Raw genomic sequence first — 19,824 nt, forward strand, 5'->3', positions numbered from 1 at the left:
ATTATTACAATAAAATATTTTATTTAGTACTGAAATTTTATAGTAAAACTATTGTTTAAATTAAGCAGAGTTGTATCCAGCAATGCCGGCAGAAACGAGTGGGAACTTGTCTCCGCAAGTGCCGCTGAAGTCGTCCAAGTCTATGGCCCAGTACATGATGCCTGCCAGACCAGTGTTTTTGGCGTATTGTGCCTGCAAAACAAACGAATAAATGTATTATTCTGAAACATACAGATTGTCCAATGTCAAATTAGCTTGTAATTATAGTAAAACGAAATATTTATGCATCAAATTGATTTAAAAAAGTGTGGAATTTAAGGACTGGGACTCTGCTGAAGTAATAAGGGTAACAACATACAACTGAAATACCAATATTTAAATTACAGTTGATTATGAGAAGTGTGGAGTGGATGTAGATGTGGTGACAAAGATTGAGATGGGTATGTTAAGGTGGTTTGGGCATGTAGAGAGGATGGATGAGACGTTAACAAAGAAAGTATATGAAGAAGGAGTGGAAGGGTCAGTTGGTAGTGGAAGACCTAGGCGAATTTTTCTTGATCAAATCGGGGAAATATTGCAAAAAGGCCAGGCCCCGTAGCCGAATGGCATTTCTCCGACGCCAAACGAAAGCGATACGCCGCTGGCTCTGTCGCGCCAATACGCAAGCGCGATAGAGATAGATATCTACTAGCGCTTCGTTTCGTGAGCGTTTCGTGAGCGATTGTGCCATTCGGCTAGCCACCCGGGTCAGATCAGAAGTACTCGAAACCGACGAGCGTGTATGAGAAACGTTATGAAAGTGTGTGAAGCGAAAGTGGTTTGTCAGGATCGTAGTAAATGGAAATCCGTGATCTCTGCCTACCCCTCTGGGAAACAGGCGTGATTGTATGTATGTATGTATGTATGTATGTATGAGATCAAATTGTGTAAAGATATTTCAGGGAGTAAATTAAGGACTTCGTTTGTATGAAAACTTTTTGGGATGATAAATCTCTTCTTAAATTAAAAAGTCGATGCACTTACCTTAGCCTTGATAGTGTTGGGGTTGTCGTAGCCGACCCAGAAGAGGTCCTTGTTGGCATACACGTAGTTGCCCTCCACCTCGGTGATGCTCCATGCAGAAGGATTATCCTTTTGGTCTTCGCAGATCTAGAAGAATTAACAAATAGTCATTAGTCAATTATGGTGAGTTTTTATATCATCAGAGATTCTAATAATTGTCTGGTTTCATCCCAAAGCTATTCATAGAAATCAAAGGAATCAATAAAATTGAAAATGGATAAAGTACACACATATTTGCAAATGTAACGGATGCAATTTTGGAAATTAGAACATTTTTCATCAGTAGTAACTTTTTCCCGCTTTATCGCTTGTATTACGCCCCTAAGCTAGTAGTCCTGGTTTTGTATGGCTTAGAGACGTGGTGCCTTTACAAATTCGATATAAAAAAGCTGGATACCTATCATCTGAGATGTCACCAAACGCCTACAACACAAATAGAGACCAAAGCCCTCCTACGTTTATACTTACAATACGTCTGGCCAACTCTATTGTAACGCCTGCAAAAGAGTATTTAAGGCCAAGTTTGGCCTGGCCAGCCACAAAAGAGCCCATAACACCGGTCGCCGTCATCGAAACCGATGAGGAGGGACTATATAAGTATATATTAGTAATCTTGGTACTCACCTCCAAGTAGCTGTAAGTTCCAGATTCACCGACATAAGGGCCACCTACTCCTGCTCCAGTGACGGGTGCTCCTGTGGAAGTGTTGTCCAGACTGGTCAGGGTGAAGGTCTTTCCGTACGCTCCGAGACCCAGCACCAACTTGGATGGAGAGGCGCCGTTGTTGATCCAGGTGTGGACGGAGTTGTTCTAAGACAAATCATAAACATATTTTAGTCATGGGACAAAATGTTGCTGAATGGGACGTACGAAACACCATGATGCTTTCTATCCTAAATGGTGAGAAAATGTCGATGGCAGGGTCGCTTAAAGAATTAATTAAGAAGGGATGCAGCTTTGGTCTAGCATCATTAAAATACTGTGTAATAAAACCAGCTAGGACCGGCGGGATGTCTTCAAAATAGATATCATCCGATGATGACCACGGCCGAGTTCTACCAAGATTGAAACGACTAAGAAGAAGTATAATGAAATATACCTAACCGTCACCAAATATCTAGAAGAAACAAACTCTAAAGTGTGTAAGTAAAGCAAAATATGCAAATTAGGTTGTTGCTTCACTTACAACATTCAAATTTAAGGTAGCAGCGTCAGTTTCCTGTGCGTATAGAGGTGCGTTCACTCCGGTCGTCGTTTCCCAAGAGCCGTGGAAGTCGTACAGCATCAGGTGGATGTAGTCCAGGTGTCTAGAAATTAGTACTATGTTAAGTATACTCGTAGTTAAACACAAATTTGCCAGTCAAGGAATAGTCCCAAAACGATAAAAAAGTACTTTTTGGGAACCTAAGTCACACTATATCTGTGATCTAAAAAGTGACCATGCAGTCTAACGGTGACAGAGCCGAAAATCGAAGCTTATACGTAGCTAACACCTTAACCACGAGACTAGAGAATAAGCAAAAGTAGTTTTTTCAACACTTACTTAGAAAGTGCGTGGACATTGTAGGACAAATCGATGTTCGACTGGGTAACGGCACAAGCAGCGGTCAATAGGTAAGATTTCTTAGCGAAAGCTTTCTTCAACTCTTTGACGAGAGTGACAAATTTTTTCTGAAAGAAGAAAATGATTGAAACAGTCTTTAATAAACTATGTTTTATTGGGATATGTCTAATATTTATTAAGTATGACATAAAAAATTTAAGTATTTCAAAAGACTTTGAAGATATAACGGAGGCAGAAACTACAAGTCATTGCTTCATCGTTAAACACATATTTGTAGGGAAAAGATAAACAAAAATAAAATATGGCAAATGTTGGTACGTACTTTGTCACTGGCTACTCCTTCTCTCTGTGAAGGGTACTCCCAGTCCAAATCCAAACCATCGAAGCCATTGGTGTCAACGTAGTTGTACAAGTTCTTGACAAAAAGTGCCCTCTTAGTTTTGTCGTTGACAACCTGCAGACATACAAAAAACATACAGTCAAGCCTATTTTCTGGAGAAGGGTTTCCACTTACTATGAGGTACGGACGCTAAGAATGCAATCTTTGTGAGGTGCCGTAAAAAGTATAGAAATTATGATTTTTCAAATACAAGTTTTCTTACCGCCGAAAAGTTTGTTGAAGCTTCATTCCAGCCACCAATAGCAGCCAAGATTTTCAATTCGGGATTCTTCTTCTTTAGCGCAATGAGGTCAGACACGGAATCTGCAAAACGTTTTTGTTACAGAATAATTCACATAAGTAATTTGTATACATATGTTTCTGTATATTATTATTAGATAGTAAAAAAATGGACAAAAGGTAATATAAAACATAACACGTGATTAGTGCAAAGGCGTACTTGTCAAAGTGGTCAGAGATCTCTTTCAGTTAACCTTCTCGCATTTGTTTTTATGATCGTCAATTAATTCCAGAAAGTTGAATTTAAATGTTAATATTTTTTTCTCTTGATATTTTATTTGTGATTTCAAACGATTAAATCATTTTTAAGTTATTGTTCAGTAAGCATGCTATCCATAATTATTAAGAATTTTACTTAAAAGACAGTCAAAATTTTGCGTACATGTTTTCGACTAATTCGACTGTACACACAATATAAATAATTCAAAGTATATAGGAATAAATATAACTTCACTTACTTCCTTTCCCTTCAACAGTGCTTTCTTCAGGAGCAACAATGCCTCCGGAGGTTCCGTCAAGCGTGAGGAAGGAATAGACGATGTGCGTGCAGAGATGAGTGGGCAGGTCGCTCACGCCGAAACGGCCTTTTCCGGACCTCCCGTTAGCCCATGTTCCGTAGTAGCAGGTCACTACGCCGCTCGCTGCAAATATTTATTTCATTTAGATTTTTTTTTTGTGACCCTTGAACCTTTTCGGTAGGAGTATCAAAATAGTTTAAAGGTTTCTCGTCACCGGAATATTTGAAAATTTCAATAGGAACTCTTATAACTACTTACACTTGCAGCTTGCTTTCACGGATGCAGCGAAGCTACCGCCGACGCACAGCAGAGCGCAAACTAGTAAAAGCTTCATTCTCAAGGGTGAACAGAGCAAAAGCTACCAATTTGGATATCCAAATGCTTTTTATAATAACTTATATCTTATCTCTACCGAAATCGAGATATCAATTGTGGTTCAGTTGAATAACTACAGCTTTATATACTCCTGTAACCTATTGTTTTTCGTGTTTGGACATGTGTTATCTTGATCGGTAATTAAGCATTAACCCTTAAATCGACAACGTCCACTATACAAGACATCCCAATTAAAAAATTCTACACCGAATATTAAAGTATATCAATACTTTTGATGCAGCGTAAGTGAATCCTTAGTTATTTTTAAGTAAATAAAAAAATATTAGAAACCAGTGGAGACCTAATATTTGTGTCAAAGTCCTACAGAACACAGACCTTACTAGGAAGTATCCGACTGACTGATATCGTTGCTAGCTGTTTTTATTTTTTTGTATGACAGTATTATGCAGCGTTAAAATATATAATATGTTAATAATTATTTAATAAGTCACAGTCTAAATAACACGAAAAGGTGTTGTTTTTATGGGTATTAGACACTTGAAAAGTGCAGTGTGCAGTATTTTACCCGTTGTCAAGTTCACGATACTTTTGCTACGTCCAGTATGTTGGACGTTGCCAAGTAAACGAAGATAAAAAACAATTCTTTTTTTATGATTTTTTTATTGTAAATAACAATGATATATGATTTTTAGATATTTTAAAACCTCAACAAGTTCGTTATTTGGTATACTACAGGTTATTGAGCCAATTGATAAAAAAAAAATTATTTACTGAGTACTTTCCCTATTAGTCCGTTACAAGGAAGAGCCAATTTCAATATAGAAATTTCTTATGAAATTTTTGATAAATTCACATGCTTATAATACAAACAATAGCTTCTACGTTACTGTTTCTTATGAGATTCGTCTCGTTTAATTTTATGTTAAATATATGTGTCAATAACTGGAAAAATATGATCACCTTAAAAGCTATGAAATTATCTCCAAAAAAAATTGGATGACACATGTTTATTATATCAATATATTTTTATTACAGGATGTTCTTATGGAAAAAACACAAGTGTTTTATAATTAGCAAAATAAAATAATTTAATAAAAAAACCGTATGCGGATAAAATACCGTATACTCGGCATTGTCCAAAATACTGCACGTCTTCTCCTAACTCCATCCTGACGCCATCATTACAGCAAACCTGGCAGTGTCCAACATACTTGACATAGGTTTTTTTCAAAACTATTATAAATAAATTTTTTTACGATTTTTCTACAGTTAATTATCACATAATAACTTCAAAAACCGGCCAAGTGCGAGTCGGACTCGCCCACCGAGGGTTCCGTACCTACAAAACTATTAGGTACTTTTACGTTACTCACATAAGTCTAAAGACTGGGCTAGGCTAGAAGTATAGGTTCTCTAATGAGCATAATTGTGTTTAGCGCCACCTCTCGACGAATTCGCGAACTAATTAGCACAGCTTGCGTGAGGTATTTTATAATGTTAACCAAATTCAACATTTTTTATTTTAAAAGTAGGTGTTTTATGTAAAATTTCGTAGCTATAAATTTTAACACCTTTATTCATAAACGTACACTAAAGTTATCCAGCCGATAAAGTTCGTTTGTCCCTTTCTATCACACCAATACGTCGGAAAGGGACAACCGAACTTTATCGGCTTGATAACTTAGTGTACGTTTATGAATAACGGGGTGAGTATTACCGTACTGTAAAAATGTAATGTATACGGATTAATGAATTTAATATAGATAGGTAATTATTGATATGTGGCAAAACGAAGGAAATTGTTTACACCTTCGCAATAAGTATCTAATGATATTTTTTTAATTTACCATGTTACTTCACGTACCTACTTAGGTACTTATTTTAAAAACTCTAAAAATGTCTATTGAGTTTCTGTCGCAGACCACCATGTGGCTTCTGCATATTCTGCGCTGTGATAGAGTTGCCATAGTAGGTATGTATATATTGTATAATAGGCAATAAGAGGCAAAAAACATATTGTGCTAAAATATTTTTCCCCTCACTAGCTCGGAAACACGTGTTTTGTCCTTTAATACCAGCGGGTAAAAACGCATTTTATCCACTAGTGGGTAAAGTAATTTGACCTTGAATAAAGTCAAATTAACTGTTTTAAAATTGATAAAAGTAGGTGAATCTAGTAATAAAGATGATTTACCACCTGTGGAACTACTGGAAGCAGTGATAAACGCATTTTTTGCGTTGTAGTTTCCTCGCTATATGAGGGGAAAAGTTTTGTGTTACACTCGGGTGCAAATGTATTTCACTTCTCGTGTGTTAAAAAACTCGCAAGTTCAGGATTCTATTCTCGAACCACTCGCTTCGCTCGTGGTTCAACTATAGAATCCTTTCACTTGCTCGTTTTTCAATTCCACACTCGGCGTTAAAATACAACTTTGCCCCCTTGTATAACAAATAACTATAAAATACCTACAGTCATTTCCGAAACGTGTGAATTCACGTCAATACTTTATTTTATCAGTATTACACGGAGTAGGTAAACGTTTCGTGGCAGCGGCAGGCGGGCGGGCGAAGCCCACCCCGCATAAAAGAAAGATCAACGTTGTATTTAAAATAAGTTGGGTTAGCGTTTTCTTGTGACCTTTAAGAGAAAACAAAGGGGGGCTCGGGGGGCGAAGCCCCCGCATAAAAGAAAGATCAACGTTGTATTTAAAATAAGTTGGTTTAGGGTTTTCTTGTGACCCTTAAGAGTAACGAAAAGGGGGGCTCGGGGGCGAAGCCCCCCGCATAAAAGAAAGATCAACGTAGTATTTAAAATAAGTTGGTTTAGGGTTTTCTTGTGACCCTTAAGAGTAACGAAAAGGGGGGCTCGGCGGGCGAAGCCCCCCGCATAAAAGAAAGATCAACGTAGTATTTAAAATAAGTTGGGTAAGGGTTTTCTTGTGACCCTTAAAAGTAACGAAAAGGGGGCTCGGGGGCGAAGCCCACCCCGCATAAAAGAAAGATCAACGTTGTATTTAAAATAAGTTGGGTTAGCGTTTTCTTGTGACCTTTAAGAGAAAACAAAGGGGGGCTCGGGGGCGAAGCCCCCGCATAAAAGAAAGATCAACGTTGTATTTAAAATAAGTTGGTTTAGGGTTTTCTTGTGACCCTTAAGAGTAACGAAAAGGGGGCTCGGGGGCGAAGCCCCCGCATAAAAGAAAGATCAACGTAGTATTTAAAATAAGTTGGTTTAGGGTTTTCTTGTGACCCTTAAGAGTAACGAAAAGGGGGCTCGGCGGGCGAAGCCCCCGCATAAAAGAAAGATCAACGTAGTATTTAAAATAAGTTGGGTTAGGGTTTTCTTGTGACCCTTAAGAGTAACGAAAAGGGGGCTCGTAGTATTTAAAATAAGGGGAATCTTTAAGCCCACCCGAAGCCCCCGCATAAAAGAAAGATCAACGTTGTATTTAAAATAAGTTGGGTTAGCGTTTTCTTGTGACCTTTAAGAGAAACGAAAAGGGGCTCGGGGGCGAAGCCCCCGCATAAAAGAAAGATCAACGTTGTATTTAAAATAAGTTGGTTTAGGGTTTTCTTGTGACCCTTAAGAGTAACGAAAAATAAGTTGGGTTAGGGTTTTCTTGTTACCCTTAAGGGGGGGGCTCGGGGGCGAAGCCCCCGCATAAAAGAAAGATTAACGTAGTATTTAAAATAAGTTGGGTTAGCGTTTTCTTGTGACCTTTAAGAGCAAACAAAGGGGGGCTCGGGGGGCGAAGCCCCCGCATAAAAGAAAGATCAACGTTGTATTTAAAATAAGTTGGGTAATGGTTTTCCTGTGACCCTTAAGAGCAAATAAAGGGGGGTTCGGCAAAAAAGAAATACTTAAATTTTGTTTGAATTAGTTGAAATGTGACAATATTTTCTAATCGAGTCAAACAAAATTCCACTAGCTGAGAGCTTCAAAACAATGTATGGCGAAAGTATGTCTCTCTAATGTCTTCAAAAAGTCCGCGATGGCACATGTCTATATTGTCTATCTTTTACGGATAACTTACTAGGTATAAACATTTTTATGATAATACCGTAATAAGAAGGTAGCCGCTAGTTATTATTAAGTAGCAATTAGCAATAAGTACACGTTAAGCCACAAATGGCATGTGTACAGCCACACGCTAAGGCCGAGTACCTGGATTACTAAATGGACTGAAATGATATGGAATCAAATGGTACTTAGGCGTTGCATGTGCCTGCACAGACTGCATAAAATAAGGTGGGAGGCGATAGCAAGGGATCCTATTGGCCTAAGTCCCTACTTCCCTAGCCCTAACTTATTCTATGACAAGGATGTCTGTACCGGGAGACCTATCGGTAACAGACGGATTCCCGACGGGGGGGGGATCAAGGTGGTTGGATGGATACTTGCTGCCGATCGCCCAGGCTCAGACGACCGATTAAGGCTAAAGGAGTCTTATGCCACAGCAAGGGTACCTGTAAAAAGGTGGTGGATGGGAGTCTCTACTCTCAGAGTGTCGCCCTGAGCAAGCAGAGGTTTTAGGTATGGAGGTAGTGAAACACCAACGGACAATTGGTATCTGATTTATTTACAAATTATATTTCCTTATATACACAATATTACCTATAGCACACATATGTAAATCTTATTTGTATTCCATCTGTGTAAAGTGCAACTACTACACTATGTTTGTGCTGGCTTATGCCCTAGATTGATTTGCGCGGATCAGCGCGATGCGCTGACGAAATCTGTTGTCTAAACATCCTGGCGACTCTCGACGGCAGCGGGAATGATGGGAAGCTGCTTTACAGCGGCTGTATCTGACGTAACTCTATTTCTTCAAACTGGCTGCTGTTGTTCGTTGGGTTTGTTTTGTGGCGCTTGGGTTTCGGTGGAGCCGACCTGGCGGGGGCGGCGGGCAGTGGAGCAGACTGCGGACTGGTTGTGCAGGAACGGATGTGTACCAGAACCTGTGGACCATAACAAACTGTTAGTATCATTAAACTAAAGACTGCTAACGACGAACCGATACTGATTGCTACTGAGTTATTTTGTATCTGTTTCCAAATTGTATTGTCTAATTGTTTTTGGAGTAAATTTTCGTTACTAGTGAGATGTTTAAATATGTCTCTGGAGCTGTCAAGAACTTCCTCATCTCTGGTTAAATCTTCTATTTGATTGGTTGTTTCGTTTGTATTCAATGAAAAGTTGGCTTGTCTTGAGAACGTTGCTAACACCGATATTGTGTTAGCTCTTCTTGCTGCTAGAATGTTTCTTCTTGTTTTGATAATACAGTTTTCTGCAATGTGGATGACAGTTGTGTTCTGGATCATAATTTCTTCTCTTTCTCCATCGCAAATGATTGACGCTTTTACTGACTCTGCTGTCATGATTAGCCAAGTGTTTGGCATATATAATTGTTTCCATACAGTTGTTGTTAGGTTCAGTTCTCTCGTGTTACAGTTGACCATCTCAGTTCCCTTAAATAATAGATCAATAATGCAATTCTTATTCTCCTGCATATTTTTTACTGATGTCGGGTAACAAATGTATTCGGTATTCTTTCTGAGGCATGCTTTAAATTCTTCTGTCTCTAGTTCGAAGTAATTTTCATTATTGTAATCGATCGCAATTATGTTGTGATATACTTCTAAACTGTATACTTTTCCTTTTTTATCTTGCTTTGGTACTGGTGTCACGTGAATCAAGGTGTATTTAGTTATATCTTGTAATGCGAAATACCCATATACTTTTATGTATGTTGAGTTTTCTGTGACCTTCGTATCTATTAGTTGATTTTGCACTATTTTTAGCTTCGTTGGTAGCTTGCTATTGGCGTTTGTCAGAATTTGGTTAACTTCTTTAAGTTGTAGTACATCATAGATTGTTCCTTGATGTAAATATGCTTCTTGAAGTCTGGTGTAGTGTTCTATAACCTCATCTATGTAGTGTGTTGCGAGTTGATACATGTGAAGAATGTTGATGTTTACGCGATTGATATCTATTCTTTTGTACCATTTGTTCACATTATTCATATATTGTATTGCTTGATTTAACTTGGTCTGAAATGTTTCTAGCTTCTTTACTATTCTTTCTTCTGTTTGGTTGACTGTTGCGATGGTTGATATCATGAATTTGGTTTGATGATTGGCGGCCTCTATCAGCTTGTTTTGGTTCCCTTGTAACGTATCTATGTCTTTGTAGACCTCGTCATTTACCCCGAATATTGACGTCAACATTTGGCCGAATAATCCTCTTTTTTTCTGATTTGTCCTATATTCAAGATCAAATTAGTGATTTCCTCTAGTCTTTCTTGCCCTTCATACAACTGGTGATATAATTGGGCACAGTGAATTTCCGTATTAGTTTTTGTTACTGCGTCACAGTAATGTTTGAATTGTGCGGTGATTCCTCGAATATCTTCAACATCTCTCCCTATTTTACTTTTTTCGTAATTGGTTTGAATCCGGAATATTCCTCTGTCGATTGTCGCTGACCCTACGTGTTCCACGTAAATTCCTTCGTTGATGTTTTTTATTGTGTAAGTTGCTGTTGTCATATTTATAAAACAGGTAAACAGGGTTATGAACAATGTCCAAGGGTATTTTCTACCTGTGCGTTTGTTGCTTTGTCTTCGTGATTCTTTTGTAACGGTTCTGTTTGATTGATCTGATGTAGCATTGACTGGTGTTAGTTGTGCTACATTGCTGTTGACGACGACCTGTTGAGTCTCTGTTATATCTTCCTTGTTGTTGGGTAGTGGAATTACTTTATGGATTGCCCTTTTTAAACAATTTCCAGGTGCTTTTTGTAATGTTAACACTCTTGTTTTCCCGTCAGCTCCTGGGTGTGTTTCTATCACTTTTGCTAATGGCCATTGACTCGGTGTAACGTTTTCGTCTTTTATTAGAACCACGGTTCCTTTGTTAATATTTCCTTGATCTAGTTGCCACTTATACCTCTGCTGTAGTTGATGTAAATAGTCTCTACTCCATGTTTTCCAGAAATCTTTTTTAATTTTTTGAATCAATTTCCATCGCTGTTGAAGGTTTGTGCTAACATCATTTATTGGATCAGGGATGCCCACTGCCTCTCTTCCAATGAGAAAATGGCTTGGTGTTAATACGGTGTTGTCATTGATGTTATCACTTTGTGCGCAAAGGGGTCTTGAGTTCAGACAGCTCTCTACCTGGCTCAAGAGCGTGGATAATTCTTCGTATGTTAATGTTGACTCTCCTATTACTCTCTTCAAATGATACTTCATTGCTTTGACTCCTGCCTCCCAAATCCCACCAAAGTGAGGTGCGAGGGGTGGGTTGAAATGCCATTGTGTTCCCATCGTAGTTACGGCATTTTGGACGTGCGGTGATTGCATGATTTCTAATAGTTGCGTGTGTAGCATCCTTGCTGCACCTACGAAATTTCTTCCGTTGTCGCTGTATATATGTGATATGTGGCCACGTCTTGCTTTAAATCTGATCAACGCAGCAATGAATGATTCTGTGGATAAATCTCCTACCAGTTCTAGGTGTATGGCTTTTGTTGCAAGGCAGACAAATACTGCGATATAGCCTTTTGTAGCTTTATTCCCTCTGCCTTTCGTAGTCCTTACTTGTATTGGTCCTGCCATGTCGACACCAGTATGGCTGAAGGTTTGAGACGGAGTTACTCTGGGTTCTGGTAACTGTCCCATCTTCTGTGATGCCGTGGCTGCCTTATACCGTATGCATTTAACACAGTTGCGGATGCTAGATTTTGTCATTCTTTTTAATCCCAAAATCCAATACTTCTGCCTTACGACTGCCATTGTCAACTTGTTCCCACCGTGCAACGTTTGAAGATGTGCTTCATTAATTAGCATTCTGGATACGTGGTGGTGGTGCGGTAGAACAATTGGATGCTTTTGACTGTATGGCAACTGTGAGTGGTGTAGTCGTCCACCCACCCTTACTAACCCATCGTCTCCTATGAATGGATCCAAACACAGCAGTTTACTTTTCTTCGTGACTGGTTTATTGTTTTTTAATGCCTCATATTCTTCAGCAAAGGCTTCCTGTTGTACTAGTTTAAGGATTTTGCCTGTTGTTTGTTGTATTTCAACGTACGTTAACATGTTCCCTTTTTGTTCTTTTTGTGTTATTCTGTAGCAAAACGACAGAACCCGTATCATGCGTTGAAACCGTGAAAATCTTTCCCATATTTTCTTTTCTTTCTTGTCTTCTGTAATCGTAACGTGGTTATTTTTAACTTCTTGGCATTTCTCTATTATGGTCTTGGTATGTGGTATCTCCTCATTTTGAAGCCAGCTGGGCCCTTTCCACCATAGCTCATGATGTTCTAACTTGCGTGGTTCTATTCCTCTTGACAGTACATCTGCTGGGTTGTCTGTGGTTTTCACATGATTCCAACATTCACTTGACGTACTTCTCTGAATCTCTGATACTCTGTTCGCGACAAAGGTTTGCCATTTTCCTGCTTCACCTTTGATCCAGCCGATAGTGATCATGGAATCTGTATAACAATGGATTGTTACATTTTCACAATCTAGGCCGTCCTTCACCTTTATTATTAGTTTGGATAATAGATGTGCTGCACAAAGCTCTAGTCGGGGCAGTGTGCTTTTAGTCTTTTTTGGGGCCACTTTGGATTTCGCTTGTAACAAAGAAACATAATACTGGCCGTTCATCTTAATTCGGCTGTATATCACCGTTCCGTAAGCTTTTTCTGACGCATCGCAAAATCCGTGTAACTCGATTGTTGTGGTTTTATGTTTTATCCAACGGGGTATGCGAATTGTTTCAATCGTTTTGATTTGTGTATAAAACTCTTCCCATCTCTTTTTTATGGCTTCGTCTACGGGTGTGTCCCAATCTATTGCATTTGACCACAGCTCTTGAATTAGTAACTTCATTCCTATTATGATCGGCGCCAACCAACCCATTGGGTCAAATATTTTGGAAATTTCGGATAAGAGAAATCGTTTTGTTAATTTTTTGGTATTGGTGATTTTTATTTGAAAGTGGAAGTTGTCCTCTGCTGGTGACCACATCACGCCTAGTGATTTTCTTGTTTCATGTTGTGGTAATTTTATCATGTCGTCTTCCCTACTTCCTTCTGGGATGTTATTTAATAACTCTATATTATTCGATGACCATTTTCTTAGGTTAAAACCTCCGGCATTCAACATGTTTATCAACTGATCTTGTAATATCTTGGCTTTTTCTTCACTATCTGCTCCTGATAAAATGTCATCCACATAAAAGTCGTGTAGTGTTGTTTTGCTTGCTAATGGATAGCTTTCTTGTTCATCACGTGCTAATTGCTGCAGGGTTCTGACAGCTAAATATGGTGCCGAGGCTGTTCCATATGTTACTGTGGTCAAGGCATACTCCTCGATTGGGTCACTTGTGGACCATCTCCATAGTATTCTCTGATATTTCAAGTCTGACTGGTGAATTTTTATGAACCGATACATCTTCTCCAGGTCCGCCATAAATGCCACTTCATGCTTTCTCCAGCGTAACAAAATGTCTGATATGTCTTGTTGTAAGCGCGGACCTTTATACATATTTTCATTTAGACTGAGATATCCCTTTTCCTTACTAGAAGCATCAAACACGACCCTTAACTTTGTGGTCAAGCTGTCGTCTCTTATTACTGCGTGATGTGGTATGTAGAACTTTCCTTTGCCGTATTCAGCTTTGTTAAGCTTTTTCATGTGTCCCATACGCAGGTATTCTGCCATGAACTCGTTGTATTGGCTCCGTAGGACGTCGTTTCTCTTAAATGACTTTTCTAGTTGGAATAGTCGTGCCGCAGCTTTATTACGCGTTTCCCCGTACTCAAGGTTTGGATTCTTCAACGGAATGCGGACCGTATATGCTCCATCTTTCCCTCTTACAGTGCTTTTACTGAAATATTCCTCACAAATTCGATCTTCTTCCTTCAATTCAATATTTCTCGGGACCTCTTCAAGCTCCCAAAAATCCGTTAATTGTTTGATTTCATCATTAAACGATGTCATGCATAACACTTTCATGGGATTTACGATGTTGGTTATCCGCCAGCCTGATAATATCCACCCAAATTCCGTTTCCTGTGCTATCATGTTTGTTTCTACCTTTTCAACTCCTTCTCGCAGGAACTGGCTGTACTCTTGCGCTCCTAAAATTACATCAATTGGGCCTTTCTTGTAATATGTGGGATCGGCTATGACCTTGTTCTCTATTTTCTTGGAGTTTACTTGTGGAATATCCTGTCTTGGTAATACGGAGGTTAATTTTGGCAACACTATAAGTGTTACCGGCAGTTTATATTGGCTTGGAAACCGTGGTTTCATTGTAATCGTAATACAATGTTTAGACTCTTTTGGCTGCTCGTCCCCGATTCCTTTGACCTGGGTGTATATTTTTTGTCTTGGGTACGATAACATCTGCGCCACTTCTTCTGTACAAAATGACGCTTCTGACCCTTGATCACACAAAACCCTTAGCAACCGTGGTTCACCGTAGTATGTAGAGGTCTCTACTAACGCCGTAGCTAACAACGTTGTCTTCCTTGAATCCTCTGCAGTTGTGGCTGTGTGAGTCGTCATCCTTTGAACGCGCCTATCCTTATTCTGACCCTCTCTATATTGGGGTTGAAATCTCAATCCTCTTTGGTTTCTCATCTCATCGGACCTGAGCTTGATAACGTTACCTGGTGGATTGATATGAATCATCGAGTGATGGGGTTTGTTGCAAAAGTGACACAACACTGTACTGTTACATTTCTCTGCCGAGTCATGATTTATGCAGTTGTAACATATTTTTCGGTCTCGAATCACCTTAAGGCGCTCGGGAATACTTAGCAACTTAAACTTTGCGCAAGAATAAATCTTGTGGTCCTCATTATGACAGTACCAGCATTTTTTTCCGTGTGCTTGGTCTGACTGTACACTCGGTAATATAGTAAGTCGATTCCCTTTCGGTGTCTGTGTGGAAGTGATCTGTGCTGCAGTTTCCAAACATTTAAACCTTTTTTCCATGAATCCCATCATATCGGTTAAACTCTGATTTTTATTCGGTATTTCCAACGCTAGTTCATAGATATCATTGGTCTCAGTGTCCCATTTTCGACTGATGATACGAGTTAAAATCGGATCCCAGTGTGACGTAATCACTCCTTGGTTCGTTAATGCGGCCAAGCTCTCCTTTATTGTATCAAACATGTTTTTTATTTTAATAGCGCTAGGCCGTTCTATTGTAGGCAAATCAAGCAACTTGTCAATAAACTTTGAACTTATTAGTCGTTCATTTTCATAACGCTGCGTTAACAATTCCCACGCGGTGTCGTAATTGTTTTCGCTAATATTCAATTGTTGAATCATTCTGGCAGGCTCTCCTTTTAAATGTGTTTTTAAATATTGCATTTTCTCTGTGTTTGATAATGTAGCGTCGTTGTGGATAAGATTTTTAAATAAATCGTGGAATGAGTACCAGGACTCGTACTCCCCCGTGAATATCGGGATGGTGATTTTTGGCAAGTTAGCCCGTTTTCTGGGTTCGGTGGAACTACGTGAAATGGCAGTCTCGGCTGACTCGTTAATTCTAGCTTGTAATTGGTATGACGTGTCTTCAACATCTTTTTGACATCCTTCAAAACCCTCTTTCGTAAAGTACTCGTCACTAAATGAATTTTCTTCTACGCATAATCCCAAATGCTCCTCTTCTACAGTTTCCCACTGTTTCTGGATGGCTTGGAGAGTTGTTTGCAGGAACTAGATTGGCTTGTTCTCAGTAATGGCTTGCCTGGCTGCGGCTAACTTCTTGACGAGTTGAGATATGCGCCACTTCTGTATCCCTAATTTTGGCGAAACTTCCTGGCAGTCTACAAACTTGGACCCTGTAGACCCACCTTGGCTATCTTTCATCAACGCTTCTTCACACTTGTCTAAGTAGGCTGTGGCTTCTTCATAAATGGTTTGGAGACTACCGTAGTAGCTGGTCATGTAGGTGTGGGTGGCTAACCGCTCTTCCGGTTCAAGTTGTGCGTGGTTTTCCTCAATTTGCGCTTTCATTCCGTTAAGCACCGTCCTCTTGTCCATGACGTACTTATGCGTTTTCCTGCTTGCCGAATCCTTTTTCATATTCGTCAACAAGGTCTTAAGTCCTCCTCCTAACTCTTCTTGACTCTTCAGAAGTTCGTTGAGCCTAACAGCGTCCATGTTGTAAGTTTGTCAGTCAAACCCTACCAATTTATTTCGTACCTAGCCGTGGGAGGATAATATTAACAAGATCGCGGTGTATAACGTACCTAGTGGTGGAGGGCAAATTTAATAGTCGATACTACTGACTGGTTGGTTGTCAATATCACCGACTTACCAGACACCCCTTAAGTTAACGTGCACTCATAGCAATGTTATCCTTAAGAGAGATCCGGCTCGAAGGACCATATGTACAGCCACACGCTAAGGCCGAGTACCTGGATTACTAAATGGACTGAAATGATATGGAATCAAATGGTACTTAGGCGTTGCATGTGCCTGCACAGACTGCATAAAATAAGGTGGGAGGCGATAGCAAGGGATCCTATTGGCCTAAGTCCCTACTTCCCTAGCCCTAACTTATTCTATGACAAGGATGTCTGTACCGGGAGACCTATCGGTAACAGACGGATTCCCTACGGGGGGGGATCAAGGTGGTTGGATGGATACTTGCTGCCGATCGCCCAGGCTCAGACGACCGATTAAGGCTAAAGGAGTCTTATGCCACAGCAAGGGTACCTGTAAAAAGGTGGTGGATGGGAGTCTCTACTCTCAGAGTGTTGCCCTGAGCAAGCAGAGGTTTTAGGTATGGAGGTAGTGAAACACCAACGGACAATTGGTATCTGATTTATTTACAAATTATATTTCCTTATATACACAATATTACCTATAGCACACATATGTAAATCTTATTTGTATTCCATCTGTGTAAAGTGCAACTACTACACTATGTTTGTGCTGGCTTATGCCCTAGATTGATTTGCGCGGATCAGCGCGATGCGCTGACGAAATCTGTTGTCTAAACAGCATGTAAAATCCGCCTACTTGAAATAAATTTTGTATAAATGTTAAAAGTATTTCATTATTAATGACTAAAAAGTATAAAATAAATTAATAGTTTAAAAAACACTATAAAACACGCTTTTATAAATGCACGTAAAAACCAAAAATAAATTATGGATCGTTCAAGTTGTCTCTATTTGTGAGCTGAAGTTTAAAAACTATGTGCTTTTAATTATAATATTTGATTGTAAAAGCGTGGGGCGCTGGAACAGGAAAGACTTTCTTGTAAACAAATACTAATCCGAACTTCCTGGCGAATGAAGTTGCATAAGAACATAACGTTTACATATGCCGCCTAAGGGTTACCAAAGAGAACCAAAGATATCTCGTCCACGAACAAGAACTCTGCATCCTGTCACTGTAGACACTTTCCCCTTTTGTACTTTGATTACCGGAAAAAAGCGGCGTTCTAAGTGTCGGTGACTGTCGACTCTCCTCGCTACTAGCGCATATTTTGTCTGAGTTCGACAAACTGGTACCTACATTGAACACTGACTTTTAATCTGTGTAACCTCCTTCCCGTAACATAGCATAATTTGATTTATCAGCAAGTTATACAAAAAGTCTTTCCTGTTCCAGCGCCCCACGCTTTTACAATCAAATATTATAATTAAAAGCACATAGTTTTTAAACTTCAGCTCACAAATAGAGACAACTTGAACGATCCATAATTTATTTTTGGTTTTTACGTGCATTTATAAAAGCGTGTTTTATAGTGTTTTTTAAACTATTAATTTATTTATTACATTGTTTATTTCTAGGTGACATTTTAATTACTTTTTTTCCTTTTAATTTATTTAGATAAAAAAGTAGCCTATGTCACTTTCCATCCCTTCAAGTATCTCCACTTAAAAAATCACGTCAATTCCTCGCTCTGTTTTGCCGTGAAAGACGGATAAACAAACAGACACACACACTTTCCCATTTATAATATTAGTATGGATGTAAGTTAGATCGCCACTAGATATACCTAATATATGACATAGATCTGTATCGGCGTCAAAAGCGACGTTTCAAACAACTTGACACTAATCCGATTCATATCATATCTAGATCTAATATTTAACGCATATTAAAGTTCGAATTGGGCTAGTCAATGGAACGCCCACTGTATTGTAGAAACGTAGAGTTTAAACACGATTTCCATTTTGTTAAAATGACATTTCTTGCCAAAGGTCATTCCAGATTGCAAACACTAATTCGGTTTAATTTTCTCTGGTTTATTTTATTATATTTTTACGCTCAAAATCTCTCGAGCGGAAAAATCCTTGTAAACCCCAGACTTGATTCTAGATTGGTTAGCGAGCGTTCGACTTGGCAAATATAATATCGCTGACCTCTTACTTATGTCATCATCATCATATCAAAAGACGTCCACTGCTATACATAGGCCTCCAAAGATTGCCACAATGACCTGTCCTGCGCCACCCGCATCCAGCGGACTCCTGCGACCTTCACCAGGTCATCAGGGTGGCTAGCCGAATGGCACAATCGCTCACGAAACGCTCACGAAACGAAGCGCTAGTAGCGCGACAGAGCCAGCGGCGTATCGCTTTCGTTTGGCGTCGGAGAAATGCCATTCGGCTACGGGGCCTGTCCACCTTGTGGGGGGCCTACCCATGCGCCTTCCGGTACGCGGTGCTTACTTAGGGAGCCACACGTAAATCGGAGTTAAAGATATATGACATTTTCAACGAAGAGGTACCACATTATCAGTGGTTGGTATCAAAGTGCATTAGATATTGATATCTAACCTTGTACCCCTTTTGATTAAAATAGACAGAAATAAATAACTGGCGGATACAGCGCTAATATTGATCAATCCATGTTATCATAGATAAAAAAACAATTATACCTAATTATTTTTCTTTGAATTTTATGAAAACAAACAGTAATAAACATGTTAAGAAAGAAAAAACCGGCCAAGAGCGTGTCGGGCCACGCTCAGTGTAGGGTTCCGTAGTTTTCCGTATTTTTCTCAAAAACTACTAAACCTATCAAGTTCAAAACAATTTCCCTAGAAAGTCTTTATAAAGTTCTACTTTTGTGATTTTTTTCATATTTTTTAAACATATGGTTCAAAAGTTAGAGGGGGCATACTTTTTTTTTCCTTTAAGAGCGATTATTTCCGAAAATATTAATATTATCAAAAAACGATTTTTGTTCACTTAACCCTTAACCCGTAACGTCACGTAACCCAAAAAAAAATCAGTCCCCACTTTACATGTGGGGGGGGGGGGGTACCCCAACAAAACATTTTTTTTCACTTTTTGTTTTACCACTTTGTCGGCGTAATTGATTTATACATATTGGTACCAAATTTCAGATTTCTAGTGCTAACGGTCACTGAGATTATCCGCGGACGGACGGACGGACAGACAGACATGGCGAAACTATAAGGGTTCCTAGTTGACTACGGAACCCTAAAAACCGGTGTATGAAGAGAGTGCTCAAGCGTGTATAAAAAAACCTACTTACCTTTCTGGGCGCGTCAAACAAGTGGCCAATTGTTCACACTCCTCTCTCTGTTCTTCCGCAGTCGTGCAACAGAGAAAGAGTGCTACGCGCCTTGCTAGTCACACTGTGGTC

General features: G+C 39.3%; 1 protein-coding gene across 2 annotated transcripts; it reads right to left on the bottom strand.

The window, feature by feature from the left end:
• Window positions 1–4,240, bottom strand: LOC125235918 (acidic mammalian chitinase-like). Of its 2 annotated transcripts, none has more exons than XM_048142554.1 (9): window positions 4,082–4,240; window positions 3,764–3,946; window positions 3,229–3,329; window positions 2,949–3,080; window positions 2,606–2,733; window positions 2,249–2,369; window positions 1,687–1,872; window positions 1,024–1,149; window positions 1–192 (listed from the first exon to the last, which is right to left on the bottom strand). In XM_048142554.1, the coding sequence occupies exons 1-9, from the start codon at window positions 4,155–4,157 to the stop codon at window positions 61–63; spliced, it is 1,185 nt and encodes a 394-aa protein (XP_047998511.1). In that variant the 5' UTR covers window positions 4,158–4,240; the 3' UTR covers window positions 1–60. The 2 variants fall into 2 exon arrangements, with proteins under 2 accessions (XP_047998511.1, XP_047998512.1); XM_048142555.1 differs by having other exon boundaries at window positions 4,088–4,227.
• Window positions 4,241–19,824: the final 15,584 nt, after the last annotated feature.

The sequence above is a fragment of the Leguminivora glycinivorella genome, chromosome 18 (assembly GCF_023078275.1).
Source record: "Leguminivora glycinivorella isolate SPB_JAAS2020 chromosome 18, LegGlyc_1.1, whole genome shotgun sequence".
Classification (NCBI taxonomy): Eukaryota; Metazoa; Arthropoda; class Insecta; order Lepidoptera; family Tortricidae; genus Leguminivora; species Leguminivora glycinivorella.